This window comes from Thamnophis elegans, chromosome 3 (assembly GCF_009769535.1).
Source record: "Thamnophis elegans isolate rThaEle1 chromosome 3, rThaEle1.pri, whole genome shotgun sequence".
NCBI classification, from domain to species: domain Eukaryota; kingdom Metazoa; phylum Chordata; class Lepidosauria; order Squamata; family Colubridae; genus Thamnophis; species Thamnophis elegans.
The window spans coordinates 135,258,824-135,284,935 of NC_045543.1; the positions used below are offsets into that span (position 1 = coordinate 135,258,824).

The 26,112-nt window shown below is 37.6% G+C and overlaps 1 protein-coding gene across 10 annotated transcripts in view; it reads left to right on the forward strand.

Annotated features, from left to right (window-relative positions):
• Positions 1 to 25,451, forward strand: part of LOC116506122 (transcription factor 4) — a 420,496-nt gene extending 395,045 nt beyond the window's left edge. For 6 of the 10 annotated variants that reach the window (XM_032213768.1, XM_032213769.1, XM_032213765.1 and 3 more), the window contains 5 exons: positions 12,545 to 12,680; positions 14,060 to 14,222; positions 17,457 to 17,686; positions 19,174 to 19,328; positions 22,415 to 25,451. In XM_032213768.1, coding sequence (XP_032069659.1) covers positions 12,545 to 12,680; positions 14,060 to 14,222; positions 17,457 to 17,686; positions 19,174 to 19,310 — 666 coding nt within the window. In that variant the 3' untranslated portion in view covers positions 19,311 to 19,328; positions 22,415 to 25,451. The remainder of the gene's footprint in view (positions 1 to 12,544; positions 12,681 to 14,059; positions 14,223 to 17,456; positions 17,687 to 19,173; positions 19,329 to 22,414) is intronic. The other 4 variants (XM_032213767.1, XM_032213766.1, XM_032213771.1 and 1 more) reach the window with 1 other exon arrangement.
• Positions 25,452 to 26,112: the final 661 nt, after the last annotated feature.

Below are 26,112 nucleotides of genomic sequence, written 5' to 3' on the forward strand. Positions count from 1 at the left end.
CCCTGAAAATAAGGCCAAGCGCTTATTTCAGGGGTCAAAAGAAAATAAGACCCTGTCTTATTTTCGGGAAAACATGGTATGTATTACGTTGGAACAAGAGGGCAATGAACAAGTTTCCGTTTCAAAAACCAGATATAATACAAAATGTTTTGTTGTATATTGTTGTGTAATAGAAACATCCCAGTCTTGGAAAGATGCTAGAGAGGGTTGGTTAAGTAAACTTAACTGTTCCTTAAAAATATGTTACAGTCTAGTTTTTCCTTCTGATTTCCTTTTCTTCCATCTATTTCTGTTCTCTCTTCCCCTCCTTGAATACATCAGGGAGACTGAAACTTAAAAAAAACATTGACAGCCAATGGATTAAATCTTCTAGAGATCCATTCTGAATTCTGTATTTCTACAGTTCCATACAGAAGTAAGTCATATGGTAGGTTGGTGTTGTAAGCCTCAAGCTGCAAAACTATGGGTGATTATCTTGAATTAAACCTGTTTAACTTAATGGAGTTTAATGTCTATGGAGATTCTCAATTATCCAGGTCATGATTGTCCCAATGGTGCTTTTTGAAAAGGCAACTGGACTTCATCACAGTCCTTCCAGCAGTTCCAAGAAGGCGCCACACCCATTTGCACTATTCAGGTGACCCTTAGGGCACAGATAAACCTCCAAATGGTTTCAAAGGTTCTCAGAAAGAGTGCAAATGATCAGATGACTGCAAGGTTATCCATGGTCCACCATTCAGTCACAACTGAAGAAGCTTCTTGGATGAGAAATGAAACATCTTCAAGGAAAAGCAAAGCCCAGTTGCCTTTTGAAAAAGCATCCTTGGGACTTAATGGAGCTTATTAGACATACATAGGATTGAATGTAGATTCCCAGGCTGTGAGTTGTATAATTGTGTTGTGTGCTTAGTAAGTGAATGTTGCCATATTTTCTTTGGTTGAGAATGCCAAATTCCAAAGATACATCCGTTTTCTCCCCCCATTTTCTTTCTTCATAGAACTGGTTTCAATTCTCAAATTACATTGCAAAACTAATACTTTTGAAATTCTCTTAGAAAGAAAGAGTTAACTTTAAGCAACAGCCGAATACACTTCTCATAACTTCATAAGAAACCTTCCATTGTTTTAATTTTTTACAGCTTTTATCTGCTGCCCACAATTCACAAACTTCAGAGTACCCATCTGGGTGTAATAAAAGTTAACATTTCGATGAGTATTTCCTACCACTTTTAAAGATGCACTTTTAGGACTAAATAATTTTTTCCACTTTAGAGCAAACAAGTTTCTTTGTTTTGATATAACAGATAGCAGGCAGAGTCACCAAAACTTAAATTTAGTCCTTTGAGATTGTTAGGTATAATTGACATTTCACAAGGAGATGACAATTCAGAGATACCTCAAAACAGTTTTCTGTGTCAATGGTTGTATAATTAAACTGAGAATACATCAACTTTTCCTTCTTTGTTTACTGGGGCAAAATGATCTCATGTATCAAATATGTATACTAAGAATTAATGTGAATAAGCTTTTTGTGCTTGCTTGTACAGATGTAGTCTACCACCAGAGTACAGAGACATAGACCTGTGAATATAGTGTGTAAGGAAAATTCACATTCAAGAAGAAAAGCAAGCCAAGGAAGATATCCAAGCCAAGTGAAATGGAGAAAATAATCTAATTGTTTGCTTAAGTACTTATGATTCAGTTGAACTTAAACATATGTAGCAGGTTCTTGATTGCTCAGTAATTCAGTTTCAGAAAGCTTACCAACACCCTTACTTCTACTTTGAGATTGGGAATCCAGATTACAAAGACAGAACAGAGATGGAGAATATGACAGACTAAAGGTTTTTTTTCTTCAGATCTTTATCTGAAACATTCTGTTCTACATATTGAACCATTGAGTTTGGCTGCTAAATCTGTTGTGCCAGTGTTCCACCACTGGTAAAGAAATCAAATATTCACTGTGTATGTGACATAGAATAGGCATAGAATGGAGAGGAGAGAATGGAGTAGAATAGAATAGAATAGAATAGAATTCTTTATTGGCCAAATGTGATTGGTCACACAAGGGATTTGTCTCCGATGCATAAGTTCTCAGTATACATACAAGCAACGAATGAAATTCCAGAGCCTAGAGGAAATCAATCCTGCCTTGATCATTTTTCAAAGTAGCCCTAATATCAAAAACCATTGAGAGATGCTGATCAGAAAGGTCAGCAGTTTGGTGGTTTGAATCCCTAGCGCCGTGTAACAGAGTGAGCTCCCATTACTTGCCCCAGCTTATACCAACCTAACAGTTTGAAAGCATATAAAAATTCAAGTAGAAAAATAGGGACCACCTTTGGTCAGAAGGTAATAGCGTTCCATGTGCCTTTGGGATTTAGTCATGCCAGCCACATGACCATGGAGACGTCTTCAGACAGCGCTGGCTCTTCAGCTTTGAAATGGAGATGAATACCGCCCCCTAGAGTCGAGAACATCTAGCACATATGTGCGAGGGGAACCTTTATCTTTTTTTTACCTTTTAGGTTTTCAGACTCCATAAACAAGGAACAGAGAGACAGGCAAGATTTTTGCAAACAAAGGATCCTATTTGTTCCTTTTGTCCACAGACAAAGTGGCCATCATCTTCACTCATAACCAAAGTGCTTCTTCTGAAGGCGTGGCTTCTCTGGTGATGGACGTGCCTGATAATGGATGTCCTTATGTCAAGTTCTAAGGAGTTGATATAGGCTAGTTACTATCTAGCCAGACATTACTGGTGGGTGCGGGGAATCACTCTTCTGACCGCAAACCGTATTTGCTTTACATAGCATCCCTACGCTTTCCAGTTTGCATGTAGTGCAGCTTTCTGAATTGGAAAGGTTGTGGTCCTTTCTCTTAGTTGTGTTCATCTACACCTAAACACTTTTTGTTACTCTGTTCATATTCAGCGTCGCACACAGCAACAGCCCCTGGAGACTTGTTCAGAGCTTTTCTGACCATAATCTTATTTATTTTCAGCTGAGCTTCCTTTTCATTAGAATATTTTATTTTCTGCACTTTGTTTGACAGCGAAAGAGAGGCTACACATTATACCGTTAGTTTCAGGCTTCGTAGTAACTTCCTTAAGTCATGCATTAGAAGTTGGCAAAGAAAAATACATTTACCTTGTAATCCTATTTAAATTTACTTAGAGATTAGTCCTGCTGTACTGTCTTCAGTGCAAGTAGGCCCATTTTGACTGCTATTTATTGATAGCACTCTCCATGAGTTTCAGTATAGAAGTTCTTATCTCTTCTGGCTTTTATTATAGACAATCTGATGAGACACATTATAAACCAAGTTAGCTGGGGCTACTTGGCTAAAGCCATTCTAGTTCAGACTGCATATTACTCTTAATAGGGGGAGTATGTTTTTTTTTTCTTATTTCAAAGTATAATCCAGATTGACCTCACATAGATTGCTGTTGGTTTTTTAATCTATTGGCAGTCCCAAGCAAAATCTGTTCACTTTGGTGCCTGCAATATGCAGATAAAGTAGACCTGCCATTAGGAGCAAATAGTGATTTTGCAAGGCTGGGTACCACAGTGAAAAGAGTACAAAAGTTTTAAAACCTCCTCAGCCAGATTCTACAATTATTTTTAAGTAAGAGAGGGTGGGGGGGGATATCAGTCACTGTTTATAAGCTATTTAAAGTAACATTTAGTTCATCCCTGGTTTAGTTTGACCTGCAGTGATCCTCACAGCTGAGTAGTTTTCATGTTGTCCTTTGTAACCAAAGAAGAAAAGAGCTCTTGTGGCATCTTAATGACCAAGAAACAGAAGCTTCCTGAGCCAGATTAAATGCTGTAACTCAATATTCTTCACTACAAGGCCCATGAGCCAGAACGGGCACTCGGTTTCCACTATTTTGCCAAGCTTCTTTCTGTCAGGTTCTCTCCCCAATAGGTTTCCTGTCTGTTTTTCCTTGCCATCCCAGCACTGGCCTTAGTTCTGTACACAAACACTCCTAATTGCCAACTTTACGTGTTCTTCACTGGACATTAAATCGGGCAAACTGCATTGCTAATTCGTCTCCAGCTATGCTGAAGTTACAGAATGAATAAAACAAGTGAGAGTTTGGAGAATAGGATAGGATAGAAATAGAAATAGAATTCTTTATTGGTCAAGTGTGATTGGACACACAAGGAATTTGTTTGGTGCATATGCTCTCACTGTCCATGAAAAAACAAGGTACATTAATCAAGAATCATAAGGTACAGCACTTAATGATAGTCATAGGGCACAAATAAACAATCAGGAAACAATATCAGTATAAATCGTAAGGATGCAAGCAACAAAGTTATAGTCCTGCAGTCATAGGTGGGAAGAGATGGATGATAGGAACGATGAGAAGACTAATAGTAATGCAGCCTTAGTGAATGGTTTGACAGTGTTGAGAGAATTATTTGTTTAGCAGAGTGATGGCATTCGGGGAAAAACTGTCCTTGTGTCTAGTTGTCTTAGTGTGCAGTGCTCTATAGCATCATTTTGAGAGTAGGAGTTGAAACAATTTATGTCCAAGATGTGAGGGGTCTGTAGATATTTTCACGGCCCTCTTTTTGACTCATGTACTATACAGGTCCTCAATGGAAGGCAGGTTGGCAATAATAGTTTTTTCTGCAGTTCTGATTATCCGTTGAAGTCTGTGTCTGTCTTGTTGGGTTGCAGAATCAAACCAGACAGTTATAGAGATGCAGATGACAGACTCAATAATTCCTTTGTAGAACTCAAATCTGCAGCTCCTTGGGCAGTTTGAGCTTCCTGAGTTGGCACAGAAAGAACATTCTTTGTTGTGTATTTTTGATGACCTTTTTGATGTTAGGTATCCATTTTAGATCTTGAGATATGAAAGAACCTTGAAATTTGAAAGTCTCTCCTGTTGATACTGTGTTATCTAGTATTATAAGAGAGAGTAGGGGGAAGTAAATGAAAGTTCACCTGTCCACCTCACTGACTTTTTCCTCTTTGCAATAGGTAGGTGGTCTGAGATGTCCCCCTGCAAAGCATTAAAGGATCTTGCAGGCAGTTGAGTTAATGTATATCAAAAGAAAGAATTCCTTCTGGCTGATAGGACTGCCAGCAAAGACTGAAATAAATGGGAGTGTTAATGAAATCCCAGACCAAAGAGGAGATGGGAAATTTTGTTCTGAACAGCGTTTAATTTATGGCCAACTCACTTTCATCTGGGAATGATGCAAATCATGGATAGCAATAGCATGTACACTTATATACCGCTTCACAGTGCTTTACAGCTCTCTCTGAGCAGTTTACAGAGTCAGCGTATTTCCCCCAACAATCTGGGTTCTCATTTTACCCACCTCGGAAGGATGGAAGGCTGAGTCGACCTTGAGCCTGGTGAGATTTGAACTGCCAAATTGCAGGCAGCTGTCAGGCAGCCGAAGTAGCCTGCAGTACTGCACTCTCTTTTTTTAAAGGATGTTGGTAATGATGAAGGTTGCTTAAGTTCATCTCAACTCACAAGACTATATGGAGAGGGGAGAGAGAGAGAGACTGTAGATAACATTTAGTTTAAAATGTTCTGAAAATAAGTCAGTTAATTCCAGGAAACAATCACAATCAGAGAGAAAATCTGCAAAGACCACTTGTCCTTCATCTGCAGATGATCCAAATCACATGTATTCATTTGCGGTTAGAGTTCTTCCTTGCCCTTGTTATTTTATAAGTAACAAATGTCAGCAAACATACCGGAGAGTCCTTCCTCCATAACAACAACCCTGTGAGATGGGCTAGGTTGACCGAGAGTGTCTGGCCCAAAGTCACCCACCTGGCCTTCATGCCTAAGGTAGTAGGACTGGAAGTCACAGACACTCTGGTTTCAGCACTTTAAACACTAGACCAAATCGATTCTCATTTTGTCATCTTCATCACTTCCACCATTAGCATTGAAAAGATACCAGCCGGCAGGTGTGAGGATAACCCATCAGAAGGCCAAATAAATCATTCTAAGCCTGACAAACTGACTCAGCATAAAGCTGATATCGTTACATAGACAAATTGTACCAGAGCAGGACTACATGGATTCCTTTACATCATCCAGCCTTGCCATAATTATTTGCTATTTCTTCAGAAATAAATTGGGCTCTTAACATCTGGAAGTCTTCAAGGCCTGCAAAAAGTAGCTTGATCATGGCCAGGCTGACCTTTGGACTCTTCTCAAGCTACATAGAAGTAGAGAAATCAACACTTGGCAAAACATTCGTATCTATTATTTGAAACAGGAGCTGAGTAAATCAGGTCTTCCTTCATTTTGTGGATATGTTTGCTCATCACATGGTTGAAGAAATTGACATATGAAACAATCTTAGTGAGAGACCTTCCTTCTTTTTCTGTTATTGTAAATATGCTTCCACTGTTCCTCTCATTTGCTGATTATTTACTTACCTAATCCCCAGAGCCTTCGTTTCAATCAAAAATATATACATAATAATCAAAGACCTAGACCATGTATTATAAAGCAAGCAGAAATCAAATATTCTAAAAAACATAATTAAAAATAATTACTCATACAGAAAAATAGCCATCACAACCCTCTTATTAGCCATCATTTAGATGAAACACCAATGGTAGAAAACATTCATTAAAAAAAACTCATTCCCCCCCCCCATTATCTTTCTTTTTGACTTTCTTCCATGAACAGAAAAATCAGATTTTGCTCATATCCAAGATCTTAAGTTAGGAATGGGACGTAAAACCAGAAATGTAGACAAGCCATTAGTTATCATAAATGCAGAACAGCAAAATGATTTTTCAACCTAAATATTCCTAATTCTTTATCCCTTCATATATGTATTTGGGGACTGTTCTCCCAAGAATTAGACCCAACTGTTTAGGTCAGGAAGAAAAAGCTGCTATGGATCCTAAAAATGCCATCTACAGGGATCTTGGAATAGGGCCATCTTAATCGCTGCCCCCATCTTTTGGAATAGTATCCCCCTAGAGCAGTGTTTCTCAACCTTGGCAATTTGAAGATGTCCGGACTTCAACTCCCAGAATTCCCCAGCCAGCAAATGCTGGCTGGGGAATTCTGGGAGTTGAAGTCCGGACATCTTTAAGTTGCCAAGATTGAGAAACACTGCCCTAGAGGGTCAAACTTGTTGAGGGCTGATGAGATTCATAAATGTAATACATGTTAAATAAAACATGGTTACTTCAGCAGGCCCCTACTGCATTAGTATCACATATTTCAGTAGCATAATTAAGGTTTCTTGGCAGAAGACAAGGTTGTTACTTCCTTAATGTTTGCCCGTTTGATGTGTGTAATTGTAAGTATGTACACATACCTGTTTTAATTCTGTTTGCATAGTAGTAGGATTGTAAACTGCTCAGATCTAGTCAGAGATTGCAGCATCATGTAAGCCGGGTAAATATAAAGGCAAGTCCGCATAGAATAGGAACAAATACTTTGAGTTGACTTTTACAGCTCGCTTGTTTTAGAATAGAATAGAATAGAATAACAGAGTTGGAAGGGACCTTGGAGGTCTTCTAGTCCAATCCCCTGCTCAGGCAGGGGAAACTACACCACTTCAGACAAATGGTTATCCAACATCTTCTTAAAACTTCCAGTGTTGGAGCATTCACAACTTCTGGAGGCAAATTGTTCCATTGATTAATTGTTCTAGCTGTTAGGAAATTTCTCCTCAGTTCTAAGTTGCTTCTCTCCTTGATCAGTTTCCACCCATTGCTTCTTGTCTTACTCTCAGGTCCTTTGGAGAATAGCTTGACTCCTTCTTCTTTTTGGCAGCCCCTGAGGTATTGGAAGACTGCTATCATGTCTCCCCTAGTCCTTCGTTTCATTAAACTAGACATACTCATACTCAGTTCCTTCAACCGTTCTTCATATGTTTTAGCCCCCCGTCACCTAATCATCTTTGCTGCTCTTCTCTGCACTCTTTTTAGAGTCTCAATATTGTTTTCATGGGATGGCTAAGACAAAATTCTGGTTTGACTAAATACAACTATGGCCAGTTGACATCCATAATCGTGGAATTTTTCACTTCATGTAAACCATATTACTTTTGCAGATTACTTTTAAAATGCAAGAAAACTTTTTGAGTTCTTCAGTTCTTTATTTCTCTCCATCTCCCTCCCTCCTTCTCTCTCTCTCTCTCTCCTTCTCTCTCTCTATCTCTCTCTTTTGCAAAATATTTACAAATATAATCTCTTGGAAATCAGCAATCTTCCCCTCCCAACCTTCCCTTCCACCTTCAGAGAGGTAGAAGCCTAATTCCCACCAAGGTGTCTCATATTTCATGATATGAATGGCATAACAATTAAGTACCAGCATACCTGGCTTGAAAAACATATTCAGAAGCTCATGGTTGTGCATCACCTTGGAGAGAGGTATCTTCTTCTCTTGAAATTTGCATTAATGTCTTGGAGGAAGAGGTGGAAGGAATGCTTATCAAATTTGCAGATGACATGGAATCATCTGGGATAGCTAATGCTGTGCTGAATAGAAATAATATTCAAAATAATTTTGATAGGTTGGAAAGGGCTGAAATGAAATGAAATGGGGAAAAACAGAGAAAAGTGTATAGTCCTACACTGAAGTAATTAACTTCAAATGAACAGGTATAGGATGAGGGGTGTCTGATTTAGCAATAGCAGCTTAGGGTTAGATGAGTTCTTTGCCCTTGTTGTGCTGTGATTTGGCCCATGGATACCTGAATGATTACTGGATAGAAACAAAAACTATATTGTTTTCTGTTTCTCCATGCTGTCCCTCAAGTGGATCCATATTTTTTTCCAGAACAGATCAAATCTGACAGGTTATCAGATTAAAATTGCTGTGTATGACCTCCTTTGCCTCCTCTTCTTAATTCTGGCATCTAAATAACTTTCTGGATCACTGAACACCATCCTTTGAGGTGAGATACCTTTAAAACTTTTGGAAAGTTTTTTTAAAAACTTTTACACCTCTCAAAAATCCTTGCCACAGTAATATGTTCCTTTCCTCTTTCTCCTCACTCCCAGTTTGTGTCACAATGAAAGACCGAACCAGATGACATTCTTGCATTACCTCCACCCACAAATTGAAAGATAATTGTTTGGAATGTTAAGTCAGTATCCCTCAACTTGGCAACTTTAAGATATGTAGACTTCGGTTCCACCACAAAACCGTTAATAAAGTGGTATTAACACTTCACATGATCTTGATTCTATCCCTCTGTTTATGCAGCCTAGAACCATGTTGGCTTTTTTGGCAACTGCTGCATACTGCTGGCTCATATTTAAATGGTTGTCCATTAAAACTCCAAGATCCCTCTTATAGCTACTACTACTGAGCAAGGTACCACATATACTGTACCTGTGCATTTTGTTTTTCTTGCCTAAATATAGAACTTTACTTTTTTCACCATTGAATTTCATTTTATTAGATAGTGCCCAATGTTCAAGTTGGTCAAGATACTTCTGTATCTTGAGCCTATCTTGTGGAGTGTTGGCTATTCCTGCCAGTTTGGCGTCATCTGCAAATTTGAAGAGTTCCAATGGCAAGGCTTAGGTAGAATTTCTATTTGTCACACTAGATTGCCCTTTTATGTAATATAAGACCTTCTTTTTTGTTTCTTGAAGAGTCAGAGCAAGAAATAAATGGGTATTAAACACTGGGTTAATATCCTAAAGTTCTGTGTTCACAAAGATTTCCTCAGATAAATTAACAGTAAAGAGAAACGGTGACATATTTTCAAGACTGGGATTTGCCCAATAACTTTGAATTGCTGAGATCTCCCAAAATATGGACTTGGTTTCACCCCATTGTGGGTGATGAATATTTCCACTTCCTTTTTATCAAATCCTTCAGCAGTCTCTTCTAAAATTAGGGTCATTTGATACAGGCAGGAAATATTATTTAGCCTGCGTGCTAGATTTAACAGAAAATTATCTTGAAATAAAGTACCATTCATCGACCTTTATCTTTATCATCTATCCATGTTTTTAATTTTGCTCATTGTTTGTGCACATGTAAAATCATACTTGTGTCCGAGTTGGTGAATTCAGAATATTATTAAAAATTGTTATGAGTGTGAAATACTTTGGATCTGATCCCCAAAAGGTCCTTCAAAGTGCAGCAATTGGGAAGCAAGAGCAGCATCTCTCTAAAATTCTGAGCTCTGTATGGCTTAGGCTGTTGGTATCACCTTGAACATTCTGTTTGTTCAAGGGGATGAGACCAACTTTTTAAGAAGTTTCTGAGGTCTTCACTAATGTGCTTGGTCAAAGTCTTTCTTCCCATTTAATTGTCATGCAAGATGGCTGGTCAAACATCTATTTTATCTTCTAACTTTATAGGACCCTTCGGAGTCTTTCCTATTCTTGAACCCAATCTTTTGGCTAAATGAAGGATTATCATGTTTTGGGATAAATTAAAGATTATCATGTTTCTTTCCACCCAAATTTTCTTTCCTGAATTTTCAGCAGCAGTCCATACCATAATGCATCTCACCATCACAGCCTATCAGATTGGCTTTGTTCTCCCAGTTGTCTCTTCCCCTCTTCATCTTGTATATGTCTACTTACTGAGGGCTTGCAAGCAGAGCTTTTTCTTGTTGTTTAATGTTTGTACAACACCTAATCATTGTAGACACACTGGTAATAGTTGTAGTGTCAACAGCAATAATAGTGGCACTGGTACATAAATAGCACCTCTATTGAGTCGGTGTTCTGAATAGCTGAACCTCGAGTAAGTTGTCTTATAATTGTTTTAAGTAAGCTGCATTATGTAAAAAAATATCATAGCACCCTTCTCTGTCTTTCCTTAATCCTGCAACTGGTTTAATTTAACAGACCCAGTGAATACTGTGCCATACCAAAAACAGAAAACAAAAAAAGAAAGGGTTTCCATTTAACTAGTTCCATCAATTATGCCAACAGCACCATTACCCTGACACCTTCATTCCTACAATGATGGCCTTAGTGGTGTGGTTAATAAAATTTTGATAGATGTATTATCCGAAGTCATGATATTGGCAGAAGCATCTCTCCCTTGGAGCTGGAATCTATGGCTAATGATAGAACAGAGAAGATTAATTTACTCTAGGTCTGGTTTCTGGAAAGCCAGGGGATGGATGGGACGGCCATGATGATACTATTAGTACCGCTACTACCACCACCACTACAAATCGTGCAGTAGGAGTTTTTGCAATGCTTCACTAGCCACCTTGTCAGAAGCTTAGCTGGCGTTATAAAAGTAGAGGAAAAACAGGGAGAAAAGTGGCTTTCCCAAGAATCTTATCCCCTAAAAGGGAAGTTGGATGCCAAATTGAAATTCCTGCAGGATTTCTGATAGCAGTGAGGGAATTGTGAAGCCCACAATTAAGCATATGGGCATTAAGATAATTGTCAGATCTGTTGGCGGACATGATAGAAGACAGATGGGTACGAATCAGCCTCTCTACTGCAGCACCCTGGGAGACACAATTTGATGTTTTACCTGCCTGAGCTCCTTTGCTGTGTTTGTCACTAAATGTGCTGCACAGCGCCTTACTGACTGTTAAGTGTTGTTGTTTTTTGTATATACATACAATATATACCTATCACAGTACCTCGGCGCCCTCTAGTGAAAAGCTACAAGGAAACCTTGCCATGATGTTTAAACACCTATGTTTATTTCTAGCATCTCCCCAAGCTATTGAATAGGAGACCCCACGGCTTCTTGGGATTATTTAGTTTTTATTATATTTATTTAGTTAGTTATCAAAATAACATGTACATGTTAACAAGTATAAGTATAAACATGGACATGAACACAGGAACTGGGTATGGATAAATGGGGGCAATAGGACAGGGATGGTAGGCACGCTGGTACACTTACGCACGCCCCCTATAGACCTCTTAGGAAAGGAGTGAGGTCCACGCTAGACAGTTTAAGGTTAAAGTTATGGGGGTTAGAGGATGTAACAACAGAATTAGGTAGAGCATTCCAGGCGTTGACCTTTCTGTTGTTGAAGTCATATTTTCTGCAATCAAATTAGGAGCGGTTCACCTTGAGTTTGTATCTATTGTTTGCCCATGTATTATTGCGGTTGAAGCTGAGGTAGTCATTGACAGGTAGGACATTGTAGCACACAATTTTGTGTACTGCACTTAGGTCAGATCTTAATCGGTGTTGTTCTAGGTTGTCCAAGCCCAAAATGTCAAGCCTGGTGACATAAGGGATTCTGTTGTGAGCAGAGGAGTGGAGGACTCTTCTCGTGAAATATCTCTGGACCCGCTCAGTTGTATTAATGTCCAATGTACAGTGTGGATTCCAGGCAGATGAGCTGTATTTGAGGATTGGTCCAGCAAAGGTTTTGTATGTTCTAGTTTGCAGTACAGTGTTACTGGAGAAGAAGCTTCACAAAATTAGGTTAACAACTCTTAATGCCTTTTTGGCAATGCTGTCACAGTGAGCTCTGGGGCTTGGATCGTTTGAAATGGACATTGAAATGGAATCCTAGGTCCTAGGTTGTTTCGCTTAAAACAGTCCTGTCTAAATCTTTTCTTCCTTCTCCTCTGGCAGGTTGGGGCTCATCGTGAAGATGCCGTTGGCCTCCGTGGCAGCCATTCACTTGTGCCAAACCAAGTTCCTGTCCCACAGCTGCCAGTGCAGTCTGCAACATCTCCTGACTTAAACCAGCCTCCGGATCCTTACCGAGGTATGTGCAACGGCATTGCCTGGCCCTGTGCCTTGATCTATATAATCTATAATCTGTGACAGCAGGCTTCAAATGTCAGGAGGGTAACCACATAGAAGAAGGAGTGGACTTACTCTTTATTAAAACCACACCCCTACTGAAAGACTCTCTGTGTAGATGGAGAAGTAAATATATGACAGCTTGCCAAATTAGTTAATAATGTGGCTTGTTGATTTAGATTATTAAAGGTTTCATGTTAAAACCTAATATTACGGTATGCACAGTCACAATTATTTCACTCTACAGTTAAATAATTCTTTCTGAAACACAATGAAATCTTCAAAAAAAATGTTTTGCTTAATATTGAAATTGGGATCAACACAAAGCAGAATATTGATTGATTTTTTTCATTGAATGACTATTTGGATAAAATGTAATCATCATGCCACCATGAAAACATCTGAGAAAGTGGCAAATGGTGATTGCCTGACTGTAGGTGTCATAAGTGCAAGCTGCCAAGCACCCAGATTGCAATCACATGACGGCAGGCATTCAGCCACGATCATAAGTGGGAGGACTGATTGTAAGTCACGTTTTTCAGCACTGTTCTAAGTTCGAATGGTTATACGTCAAGGCTACTGTAGGACTTTCAAAGGGAACAATGGCTCAGTAGTTGAAGCAGTCCAGCAGGATTGAAGTTTTGTGGTGAGGTGTTGGTGGGAACTATTTGTTTTCCCATTGTTGGGGTTGCCTTTCTACATCCTGAGTCAAAATGGTGGAAAACAATATCACTGAATATTGACATTGTAAACTTCTCAGAAAGCACCATGGAGCGATATATAAATTTATGTCATGTTGCTATTTACTAACTGTTTTCATTAAATGGGTTTTCTTTTTCTTTTTTCTTTTTGCAATACAAATAGGTTGTTAATGTAGCTCCCCACACAATTCTTAAACATTGTTACTATTGGTGATATGTAAGGGACGCAGTGGCTCAGTGGCTAAGACGCTGAGCTTGTCAATCAGAAAGGTCGGCAGTTCTGCAGTTCAAATCCCTAGCGCCGCATAACGGAGTTAGCTACCGTTACTTCTGCCAACCTAGCAGTTCGAAAGAACGTAAAAATGCAAGTAGAAAAATAGGAACTACGTTTGGTGGGAAGGGAACAGCGTTCCGTGTGCCTTCGGCATTTAGTCATGCCAGCCACATGACCACAGAGAGGTCTTCGGACAGCGCTGGCTCTAAGGCTTAGAAACAGAGATGAGCACCGCCCCCTAGAGTTGGGACCGACTAGCACATATGTGCGAGGGGAACCTTTACCTTTATTGGTGATATGCGTGTTCATATACGTTTTGTACGAATGCCTGCATGCAGACGTATTCTTCTTTTCCCTTCTGTACAGGCATGCCAACTGGACTTCAAGGGCAAAGCATATCTTCAGGGAGTTCTGAAATCAAATCTGATGACGAAGGAGAGGAGAACCTCCAGGACTCGAAATCTTCCGACGACAAGAAGTTAGACGATGACAAGAAGGATATCAAATCAATTACTAGGTCAAGATCTAGGTAACCGTATATAATAGTGTCGCTTCATTTAATTCCTTTATTGGATTTTGATGAAGTGAACAGAACAGGAAGAAACTCTGTCGAGTTTTTTTTTCCTGCTGGTCAAAAATAAGACAAGAAACTCATAGCCCTTTCTTAGAAGTACTAAAGAGTATCTGTTTGGAAGCTTGTACTCTAGAAGGGCTGAATTTGGGGAAAGGACGAACGCTTAGGCAGAACTGTATGGACAGAGCTATATATAGACTTAAATTAGAGCCAGTTTCAGTGGTCTGATGTACCTATGAAAACACACACAAAATCTTAAGCAGATACCATTTTTATAATAGTTATTTTATAATAGTTATGTGGAATACACATGTTCCTGGGTAGTTGTTTTTTTAGAACATAACTGTAATCATAACTGTAAGCTGGATAAATCAGGGTAGCTTGTCCAATTTAAGCAGAAGTAATTCGTTAAGATATGATCGAAGGCACATTGCCAAGGTTTGGAAAGAAACTGGAATAAATTCATCAAGTCTTGTTCCCAATAATAACTTGGAACCTTTTTGTAGACCATTATTTCTTGCTTACAGGAGTCAGTATGCAAGATTCCTCTTTCATTACCACTGACCCTTGGTCTGTCCCTTATGTTTTTCATAAACTATATTGGATTTCATCAGCAAGGACGCTTCTGAATCATCTTCTATTACATTCAGATTTTTGTCTGAACAATAGAACGGTTGTTGAGTATTAAATAAACTAAGTTCTCCTTGTGAGCGGGTTTTATGAAATGGCATGGAATACAGAAAAGTCTCAGAAATAAATAAAAATGTATAAAATTTAATTTAATAGGAGCCACTTTGCACTTAGGATAACATTTTGCTTCTTCAGCATGCAACAATCTCTTGCATTCGGTGGCTGAAGGAATCAGTAATTCAGGCAAGAACTATGAAATAGCCTTGAGAGATTCCCTGATGCCTGAATGCATAAAAATTGTATTCTGATTTCTACGTGTGTAAAATACTACATGATATAAATCCCCATAACACAGCAGACCCAATGCCAAAGAAGTGCAGCTAAGTGGGCTTTGAGGAGTATCTGCAAAGAACTTCAAACTGACTCATAAAGTGGCAATGAAAGAAATATATATATTTAACAGTATAGCTAAAACCATTTTAATTCAGATTGGTTAATGCTGTTGTCCGATATTAAGTGCTCATATTTATTATATGTTTTTGATTGATTATTGATTGATTATTACTATTAACCCTTTCAAGTGTGCTCTGAGCAAAAAGGAAAAATACAAATTGGAAATAAAATCCACCAATCATCATTTTCATCTAGCTAAATCTTAGAATTTCTTTGGGTCATACTGGCTCTTCACTCAACTGGCTAATGTAATGACTATAGTTCATTACATATATATGTAATCAAATAAATAAATAGAAAATCTGCATCCAGTTTTCCAGGGAAAATGCAACACTACAGGGACAAAGGCCAATTTGCCAATGATACTTGCAAGTATCGTTACATCTAACTTAACCCTTTTGCTTTGGATTTGAGCAGGCTCTGTAGAAAGTTTTATATCATACAGACATTTTTGAGAAACCTGAGTTAGCTGCAGTCTAAATTACCTTTTAGCATAATATAAAAACTCTGCAGAGGATATATATATCCCAGTAAGGGTATGGCTAGCTGATGAGAGCTGAATAGCTTGAAATAGATCTATACTAGTCTCCCTTTATTTATTTATCAGCACAAATAAAAGAAACACACACACACAGACATATATATATATATATCCATATGTATGTATTACAATAGCAACCTTAGCTTTAGTTTTAAGGTATTTTACCTATTAGAGCTGTTCAATGCCTTGGATTTAATTCCAGTAAGGTATTTCAGAATGCATAGAGGCACACTCATAGCATCTGATTGCACCCTCTTAAGCAGATGCGTCTTTCCAACTATCCTGGAATAATACATTGCTGCTTTAAAAGGTTGCCAACAAGCCTTGTGCTCACAAGCATTCTGAAGCATGTTTTTGGAATCAGATTTTAAGACCTGCGCAAAACAATTATTTTCTCAAAATTGTATTAGTTTATCAAAACCCAGAAGAAAAATGAAATACAAAGAAAAATGAAAACAATGTGAAAATAGGGGAGGATGAGAAGAAGACAAAAACCTGTAGGGTAGATGGGGGTGAAACGCATTGACTTTTGACTCTTTGGTGCAGTAGAGTAAGGTAATAAAATACAACCTCAACTTTTCCCTTTTACATAATACATATTAGCCATTTCTATAACAACCACACTATCTAATCATCAAAACCCAAAATCAAAATTTCATTTTTTTCTACCTCAAGCTCCCAAATCCAGAAACATTTTCCGAATAGAAACAAAATTAATCACATTCTTTTACTTTAATCAAAACAGTCAATTTAGCCATCTCTGCTAACTCCAACTTTTGTAGTCATTCGTTCATTCTAGGAATCAAAGAATCCTTCCATTTTTGTGCATAGAATGTTCTTGCTGCTGTCAGCATATATAACATCAAAATTCCGATTTCTTTTTCAAATGGAATGGAATGGAATAGAATAGAATAGGAATTCTTTATTGTCCAAATGTGATTGGACACACAAGGAATTTGCCTTCGGTGCATAAGCTCTCATTGTACATAAAAGTTTAAGTGATAAATCATGATCATAGTCATCATAAAAATAAATTCATCAAAAATCATAAGATACAACAATTAGTGATAGAATCTACATAAATCGTACTAGGAAATTAAATAAAACAATATAAATCGTAAAGTTATAGTTATAAGTAGAAAAGGAGATAGGTAATAGGAAAGATGAGAAGAAGAATATTATTACAGTCTTACTAAAGACTTACTTTATCCATTAAGCCAAAGGAAAAGTCTCTGATTTTATCTAGAACCATTGTGAACCGATTTCTTGAATATGTCAAAAGTCATGTTACAGTTGTGGCTCTTTCATTGATGTATGTACTGTTTATTACATTCAATATGACAGATAGCAATGAAACCATGTATTGGCACGTATGGCTTTTTAAAAAAGTGAAGCATTTTGTTCATTCAGATTTATTTGGCCTTCTGCCACACTATTCAATGTAGCTAAAGCTTTACGTCCCTGTATTCCTTTTAAGTAAGGCCCGTACTTTGAAATGACATGTTGATAAAAACCCCTGGAGTTTCAACCCCATTAGAAAATCCTGTGCTATGTTTCCCTCTCAGCAATAATGACGACGAAGATCTTACTCCGGAACAAAAAGCAGAGCGCGAGAAGGAAAGAAGAATGGCCAACAATGCCCGTGAGCGCCTGCGCGTCCGTGACATCAACGAGGCTTTCAAAGAGCTGGGCCGGATGGTGCAGCTCCATCTAAAAAGCGACAAGCCCCAGACCAAACTTTTAATCTTACATCAAGCTGTAGCAGTTATCCTCAGTTTAGAGCAGCAAGTCAGAGGTGAGTTAAAGCTAACTGTATCCAATTGATCTGCAAATCTCAATCAGATGTTTTGAAACCTTAGATCTTAAAAGGATTACTATGCTTTGCTAATGATGCGATGATGGATTACATGAGTCCAGGTCATAAGGATGTTTTGTTAAAACCTTGGTCTGAGCTCATACAGGCCAGGACAACACTACTGTCAGAGTTCATTGCAGAAAAATCAAATCCAGAAAGCACACAGAGGATAACATGCAGCTGGATTCATTAACTTCTTCATATACATAAGAATAGATGAATAAATGTACAATACCAACTGGTGGTTCTTCCAAGTAAACACAAGACAGGAGAGTTACAAGCAAACACAAGTAGTTAGTTTCATTTCAGCAGACAAGCCCAGACAGACTGCTAGTTTACTTCTCAAAGTAGCAGACTGCTTAAGTTTCTGTTTCAATTCTTTGCACAGACTCAAATCTGTTTAAGCTCCCATGGCTGACTTAGTTGCTATGCCTATTCATTGGCTGACCTTGTTTCCATGTCTCTTCCAGTCATGAATATTTTAACAACTATGCTATGTAAGCTACTATGAAAGGATCATCTTTATGCTACAAAGTGGTATCATTGAAATGACTACCCTTGAAATTTAGTCCACACTTAAAAAAAAAAGTTTCTACTTATTTCATTTTTAATTTTTGGAGAGCTATTGTTTTAAGCCACCCAGAGTCCCATGACAGTGACATGTGCGGCATATAAATTTAATAAAGAAATAAAATGAAATAAACCAGTATCACAAAATTCATTCTAAATTATGTTATCAATCCAGTTATCAATCCAGTGACGGTTATTACTCCAAACTCCTAAAGTGGTTAGTATGTTTAGTAGATAATTTATGTTGTATATCAAGCAACGGCCTGATGCACAACACCAGTGCTAAGTTGCAGTGATTAAAATAACTTTAAACTTCAGGTCTGAAGTAACAATTGTTCTGAAATGCAGGTGAATCTGTCTCGAATGTCACAAATTGAGATGGGCGAGGCTTGGAGATGAAATGAAAACAATTTTATAGTGGAAAATTAGCCAAAGACATGAGATTCAGAGAATCAAAATTATTTATCATTATAATGGAGATTCCTGGCCAATTGAAAGAAATGACAGCAGGATGAGGCAGATGTTATACTTGAACGCACAAAGTAGCTAGGCCACAGGCTTTAAAGGTTATTGTCAACCCTAAAGATGATCTGACTGAGGCCATTTTGAGACTTCGGCGTTGACAACTGGAGAAGAGGGACAGGGAGAGGGAAATAGAGATAATTGGGCTTTGTAGTTAAAACAAATTACTTTCTCTTGGGAATCAAGGACATTCCTGAAGGTACACGGAATGAGGGGACATATCCAATAAACTTATTCTTTGAGGAAACTACCTGCCTCAGAGTCTTGTTTGCTGTGGGTATGTTACTTGGAACCCTGACAGTTGTTTAACGTTATCTTAAATTTTGGTTTCACAGAAAGAAATCTGAATCCTAAAGCAGCGTGTTTGAAAAGAAGGGAAGAAGAGAAAGTATCTTCAGACCCTCCTCCGCTTTCTTTGGCAGGACCTCATCCTGGAATGGGAGACACATCTAATCATATGGGGCAGATGTAAAAAAAAAAAAGAAAAAAGGTACGTACATCTTGACTAGTTTCCTCATAGTAACAGTAATACCATGGCTACTATGTGTCCCTGAAAATAAGACAGGATCTTATTTTCTTTTGACCCCCAAAATAAGCACTTGGCCTTATTTTCGGGGAGGTCTTATTATTTTTGAGGTGCAGGAGGCAGCAAGCGTGGTCACCTCATAGCTGCTGCTGTGTTGCAATATGTTCAGGGAGAGCTTATTTTAGTGCATGTGCTTAAAAGCCCAATTGGGCTTATTATCTGGGGAAGTCTTATTTTCGGGGAAACAGGGTATTAGTTTCTTCAGAACAAATATAATTAGGGGAATAAACATCTGAAGACTGTTTCTTTCCATGAGGGCCAGTTTGGTGCAGAACCCAGGAGACCGTGAGTTCTAGTTCCACTTTAGATACAAAGCTCGCATTGACAAGCTTTTGTAGCATCCTGTGATCATATGATCACAGTTTGCAATAGTTTTTTTTTGCCAGCTGCTAGCCCCCCCCTCCTTTTTTTAGCTTTCTGGCAACCCCCCCCCCCACTTTTATTCCGGTGAGAATAAAAGAATACAATAGAATTCTTTATTGGCCAAGTGTAATTGGACACACCAGGAATTTGTCTTTGGTGCATATTTAAATGCATGTGAATAAATACATTTAAATGCAGATTTAGTAGATGCAGATTTACAGTTTCATGATTTGCTTGATGACGACTTGTTTTGGACTTAGGAACACATGATTCATTTCACAACTGCTGTAAAATGGTAGAAAAACTGACAACCATAACAACATACAGCTGAAATTCTGGTCACAATTGTGGTAGTTAGTTGAGGACTATCTATAGTCAATTTTTCTCAGCCCTAGGAGGAAAAAAATAAATATAAACCATTCCCCAAATCTTGTTAAGAAAACTGCAGGGAAACTGCAGAAACATCAGCAAGAGTCAAGATTGACTCAAAGGCAACCAGAAATCTTCCATGTTCATCAATTCCATAGATAACACTCTTCTTTTTAAACGTTAATACCTCATTTGAATTGCTTTTGCTAAATTCTGTTTTATTTGTTCTCTCTTTTTTTTAATTACATGAACAACCAACACCATCCCTCACACCAGTCATGTCTTTATTATATCCCTTTATTTATTGCTTTGTAGCTCAATTTTCTCATATGGGTTGAAGTGTAAAAATAGTAAGCGGAAGAAATTTAGACCAGATCAGACATGATCACAAATTAAGAACGTGTTTGTTTCCTCTTGTCGCGTAGCATCAAAATATTTCATGACCATGGAAAACATTGGGGGTGGGGTGGGCGGTGGCTCCACACATTGGATTCTGCCAGTGTTCTGATATACAACGATAAATAACTGTCAATTTGAATTTATTATATTCCCCAAAACACTTCATAAAAATGTCCTATTTGTGTGATCTAATGAAAATCTTAGGACTGAGTCACTACCAGATAACTTACCAAACAGTTTACGGGAAATTCAGAGGGTTTTGTAGAAGAAGGAAGTTAAAAATATTTACCTGAATTTCTTTACTGAGGTAAATTTTTCATCAACAGGATTTCATCCTATTGAGAGTTAGTAACTTTGGCAAGATATGTACAATATCTCCCTCCTTCCATTGTACAAGTACTCCTAGACTTACAACCATTTGTTTGGTGACCATTCAAAGTTACAACAGTCCCCAAAAAAAACTTATGGCCAGTTTTCACACTTATTATGGTAATGCAAAATCCCCTTGGTCACATGATTAAAATTCGGGCACCTGGCATATTTTTGTGACAGTTGGACTGTCCTGGAGTCATGTTTTTCACCATTTGTGTAACCTTCCTAGCTGTCTTCGGACAAGCAAAGTCAATGGGGGAAGGCAGATTTGCTTAACAGCTGCATGATTCACTTAACAAAGCAGTGATTTGTGGCAAAAAGCTCATAAAATGGAGCCCAACTCTCTTAATAATTGTTGAATTGAAATGTTGGGCTCAATTGTAGTCATAGGTCAAAGACTACCTGTACTTTATTTCATTTATTCTTTATTTTTATTCTGCCAAAAGTCACCCAACTGTCTTTCATAATTAAGGCAAAACTAGACCTTACAGTCTCCTGGTAACAGAATAGAATAGAGATAGAATAGAGATAGAATAGAAATATAGGATAGGATAGAACAGAACAGAATAGAATAGAGATATAGGATAGGATAGAACAGAATAGAATAGAGATATAGGATAGGACAGAATAGAATAGAATAGAATTCTTTATTGTCCAAGTGTGATTAGACACACAAGGAATTTGTCCTTGGTGCATATGCTCTCAGTGTATATAAGGAGAATAAAAATACATTCATCAAGCTATCAAGCTATCAAATCGTACTAGGAAACAATAAAAGCAATATAAATTGAAAGATACAAGCAACATGGTATAGTGATAAATGGGGAGAGATAGATACTAGGAAGGAAGAGAAGAATAATAGTAATACATTATTGGCAGTGTTGTGGGAACTAGTTGTTAAGCAGAGTGATGGCATTTGGGAAAATAATTGTCCTTGTGCCGAGTTGTTCTTGTGTGCCCTATAGCACTGCACACCAGAACTACTAGACACAAGGACAATTATTTTTTTGACGGTAGCAGTTGAAACAGTTTATGTCCAGGATGTGAGGGGTCTGTAGATATTTGATAAATGTCCTAATATCGCCTAACTGGCTTTTATCACCAGATTTAAAAAAAGATCATCATTTATCACCAGATAAATGGCCCAACATCACCTAACTGGCTTACATGCCTAAGGCAGGACTACAACTCTCATTCTCCTGGCTTCTACTGGCCTTAACCAATAGACCCAACCATCTTGTAAGGATTCATCACAATCTCACTTAGCTTATTCTGCCTCTGTATTTTGAACCCGAAGTGTGAAAAAGCTTCCACATGTCTTCAGAAGGATAATAAATGTCTCTTCATCTGGATGATAGAGTGAGGATTGTTGAGAGCCAGTTTCCAAAGCCTTTTTTTATGCTGAATATGCTGTTATGAAATAAAATTAAGAATAATAAAGATGATTGCATTTTGGCTGATCTGAATTTTTTCCGCTTCTTTTGCAGGTCCAAGTTGCCACATTTTCTTCATGTAAACCAGAGACTACTTCCTTAAACAGCTGTATTATCTTAAAAAAAAAAAAACATATAAACACTTAACCCTTCCTCCCCCCTCCTTTTTTTTGTAATATAATAAGACAAGTCTGAGTAGTTACGAATCACAGACGCAAGAGATTTCAGCATTCCTGATTTTGAAATAAAGGGGAAAAAAAGTGCAACTTGAGGGGACAACCTCTTTTCAACATATCATTCGGAATGTTTTCAAGCAGTATGTTGACAGCTGTCAGTGCACAGCCAGGAGACTGAATGGCAATCTTCTCCACACTGTGGGACAATGCATTTGTGCCTAAACTTCTTTTGGAAAAAAAAAATATAATTAATTTGTAAGTCTGAAAAAAAAAATATTTAATTTAAAAATTGTAAACTTGCAATAATGAAAAGTGTACTTCTGAAGAAAAAAAAAATGAACGTTTTCATTGGTGTACTAGTCAGCTAGTATTTATACTTACTGGATATTAAAAAGGGGAGCTCCGCTACCCTAATATTTACAAAACCAGCAAACGTCCTAATGAAAACTGAAGTAATGACATTAGCCATTCCTTAGGGTAGGAGGAACAGATGGATCTTATAGACCTATGACAAATACAAAACACATGGACACAAACACACATATATAAATATTATATAAATATATATATAAATTTATATATATATATAAATTAGTGACTATGGTAAGCTTTGTTCATTGGTTTCCGACTTTTTTGCTCCTGTAAAAAAAAAAAAAACAAAGAAAAAACAAAGTACGGATTAACTTTTTTTAAGAAAAAAAAAGATTTTACTGTAAATAAGTTTTTGTTTCTGTTGACGTCTTCTTTCTCTTCCCCCATGGCCCCTTCAGTTCCTTATTGTAACCTGTAGTGCCAGCTCTGTTGCTGGAGGGGCCGTCCAGGATAAACTCTGACCCCGAGGTTGCTTATCATGCCTACCGAAAAGTAGCAAGCGATCTCTTGAGTCCTTTGTGGGAGAATACGGGACTAGATGAGGTATGCCGATAAGCGTAAGCAGCTTTGTGGAGACCTCCAGCCCCTCCCCCTCTCAAGGCAGATCGGGACTACCCAGAATGCTGGGATGTGGGTTAGGAATTCTGGGGCGGCTCTAGTCCCTACCCTGCAAGTCAACACGAGTTTCTTTTTTTGGGGGGGGGAATGACCCAGGCAATCAAATTTTGGGGTGGAGAATTCTAAATCACAACTCTTGCTCTCATTATACCCTATTTCTAAGATGTTCAGAGGTACAAGGTTAGAATGCTACAATGTTACCACTGTGCCTTCTAATGTTTATATCATCAAAAAAATATGTAACATAATCAAAGGTGGCTGTGATTTAACAAACCAGTAGAAATGTTAAATTAATGTGTGTAGCTTAAATACAATATGCACCGAGGCGTTTCAGAATACATGGTCAAAGGTGGGATGGGGAGGAGAGTTGCTAGTTGTACGAGAGTTTGAAAAAAAAGAAAACATTTTAAAGGGTATTCCTGAAAGATTGACCATATACTTACTGCCTCTTCCGTTCATTTAAAGAAAATATGCCAATATCCAACTGTCACACAGCATTAGAACAAGCCTTACCCGTTCTAAAGCATTAAGTTGCACTTTTATTAAAAGAGGAGGGAGTCGAACAGTATTTTTCTGGCCAGTATGAACCAAGTTTTTACTTAACGCATATACATTATAGCAAGTATTAGATCAAGCTTATGACACAGCAACTCATCCAATGATTGGATTTCAGGGCATCTAAGCAAGCACCCACAGTGAATCTTCCAAAGATTTACTTTGGGAGACAGAACAATTAACTGACATTGCTCCCAATTCAGTCTTTGTCAGCATCTTTTTGTTTCAAGCTTCTGATTTATTTATTTTTTTAAAATAGCCACACAAACTTGGCATGTTATTTTTAAACAGAATCTCCCGGTTTGAATCGATTTTCCACCTATCAGCACTGAGTAAATGCCATATACCCATTGAAAACGGTCTAGACTTTCCATCTGTTCTCCTGTTTTGCCAGTTACATAGTAATGAAAAAAAAAATACATTTGTAAATTTTATGCAACAAAATGGCAAACGTATCATTATTTTGAAATTGTGTATGTAAAAGTTATATTTTTACATGTAGACTCTTGTTATTATGTGTTTTAATACATTGTATCAAACTTTTGTTTTTTTTTAAACTGTGTGGTTGAAACAAAATCTCATTTAAATGAAATAGTGAGAAATAAGAATCTTAATTTTATGTTACTGAAAAACATAAAGAACAAATATGGTAGTTTGCCATCTGAACCACCCTCTCCATATCCATAAACATTTTGATTACCTGTGTGTGTTGAAAATTGTAAATATGTTCAGTAGCAGTAAAACTTTTAAAAAATACTATTATTTGTTAATAGGTTTCTCAAATGTGGAGGTGGATTAAGCTCATAATAGAGCAGAGACTATGTAAGTTGAAATCAGAACAAGAAATGACTATTTCATTGCAGATGCCATACTTCTAATAGAATATGTTTAGATGAAAATGTTTGTCTTAAACCTAATTCTTTTAGTGCTGGTATTCTAAACATTGGAGGATTCTCTTTTTATTGACCAGTTATTAATATAGTTTAGGATTAAAGTTTTTTTATAAAAAACAATTCTAATACTTTTAATGGGAAGTTGTTATTTCAGAGGATAACTTTACTCTAAAAACCTGGATAAATCAAAGAGGCGTTACCTTCCACCTTGATGTCATCAATGTGAGCATTTCTGCTGGTTTACATTCATAATACCAAGATTTCAAATCGTCTGCTCTGTGTATAAAACTAATTTGGATAAGAGAGCTATCAACGCAAAATCAAAATGCCATCTTTTCAATAATTGCCCAGATTGATGACATTATTATGAATCTTGAAACTTTCACAGTCAAAGAACATTGATAAAAAGATGGTTTCCATTACTGGCCATTCAGCACATTTGAACAGCAGAGATGATTCTAAACAGGAATGAAAATGGTGATGTACATAGAACCAATAGAGGCTTAGTTGTTTATAAAACGGTAATCTAATCTCTGTGGTTTTGGACATGGTTTCCTGTTCCATAATGGAATTTAAACTTGAAAATTAACCAGTCATGCTGTTTTGTGTTGTTCACCCTCCCCCCCCCCAACCTCCTCTGCTTGCTTTAATTTAGTGTGTGATCCTAAGAAATAAGACATCAAGAATTGCTTAACTTTTCACTGCTGCTGTCCACAGTGGGAGTTGTCACTTGTTAAAAGACCTGGTGATGACTTGAGTTTTAACGACCAAAAGGTAGAGGTGTGCAAGTTGTTTTGAATTTGGAGTGTTCCATATATTCCACAAGTCTTTTGAGCTCGAAGCAAAGCACCGTGTGAGGATTTTGAGATGCTTCCGTGATTGTCAGAAAATCCAGCAGATTTTGAGTGCTTTGCACATTCATACGAAGGAGAAACAGCCACATGTTGTACAGTAATGAACAGAACTTGGACACTACAATTGTACAGATTTATCCAACATTTAATGAATGATCCACCTCCACATTCAAGTAATTTATGAATACGCAGATTAAGGAAATCTGTTCATCTAGATTATTATTTTTTTTTACATTTGTCTTACGTGTAGCTGCAAAGAACACTAATGTTTATACAACTGTCAG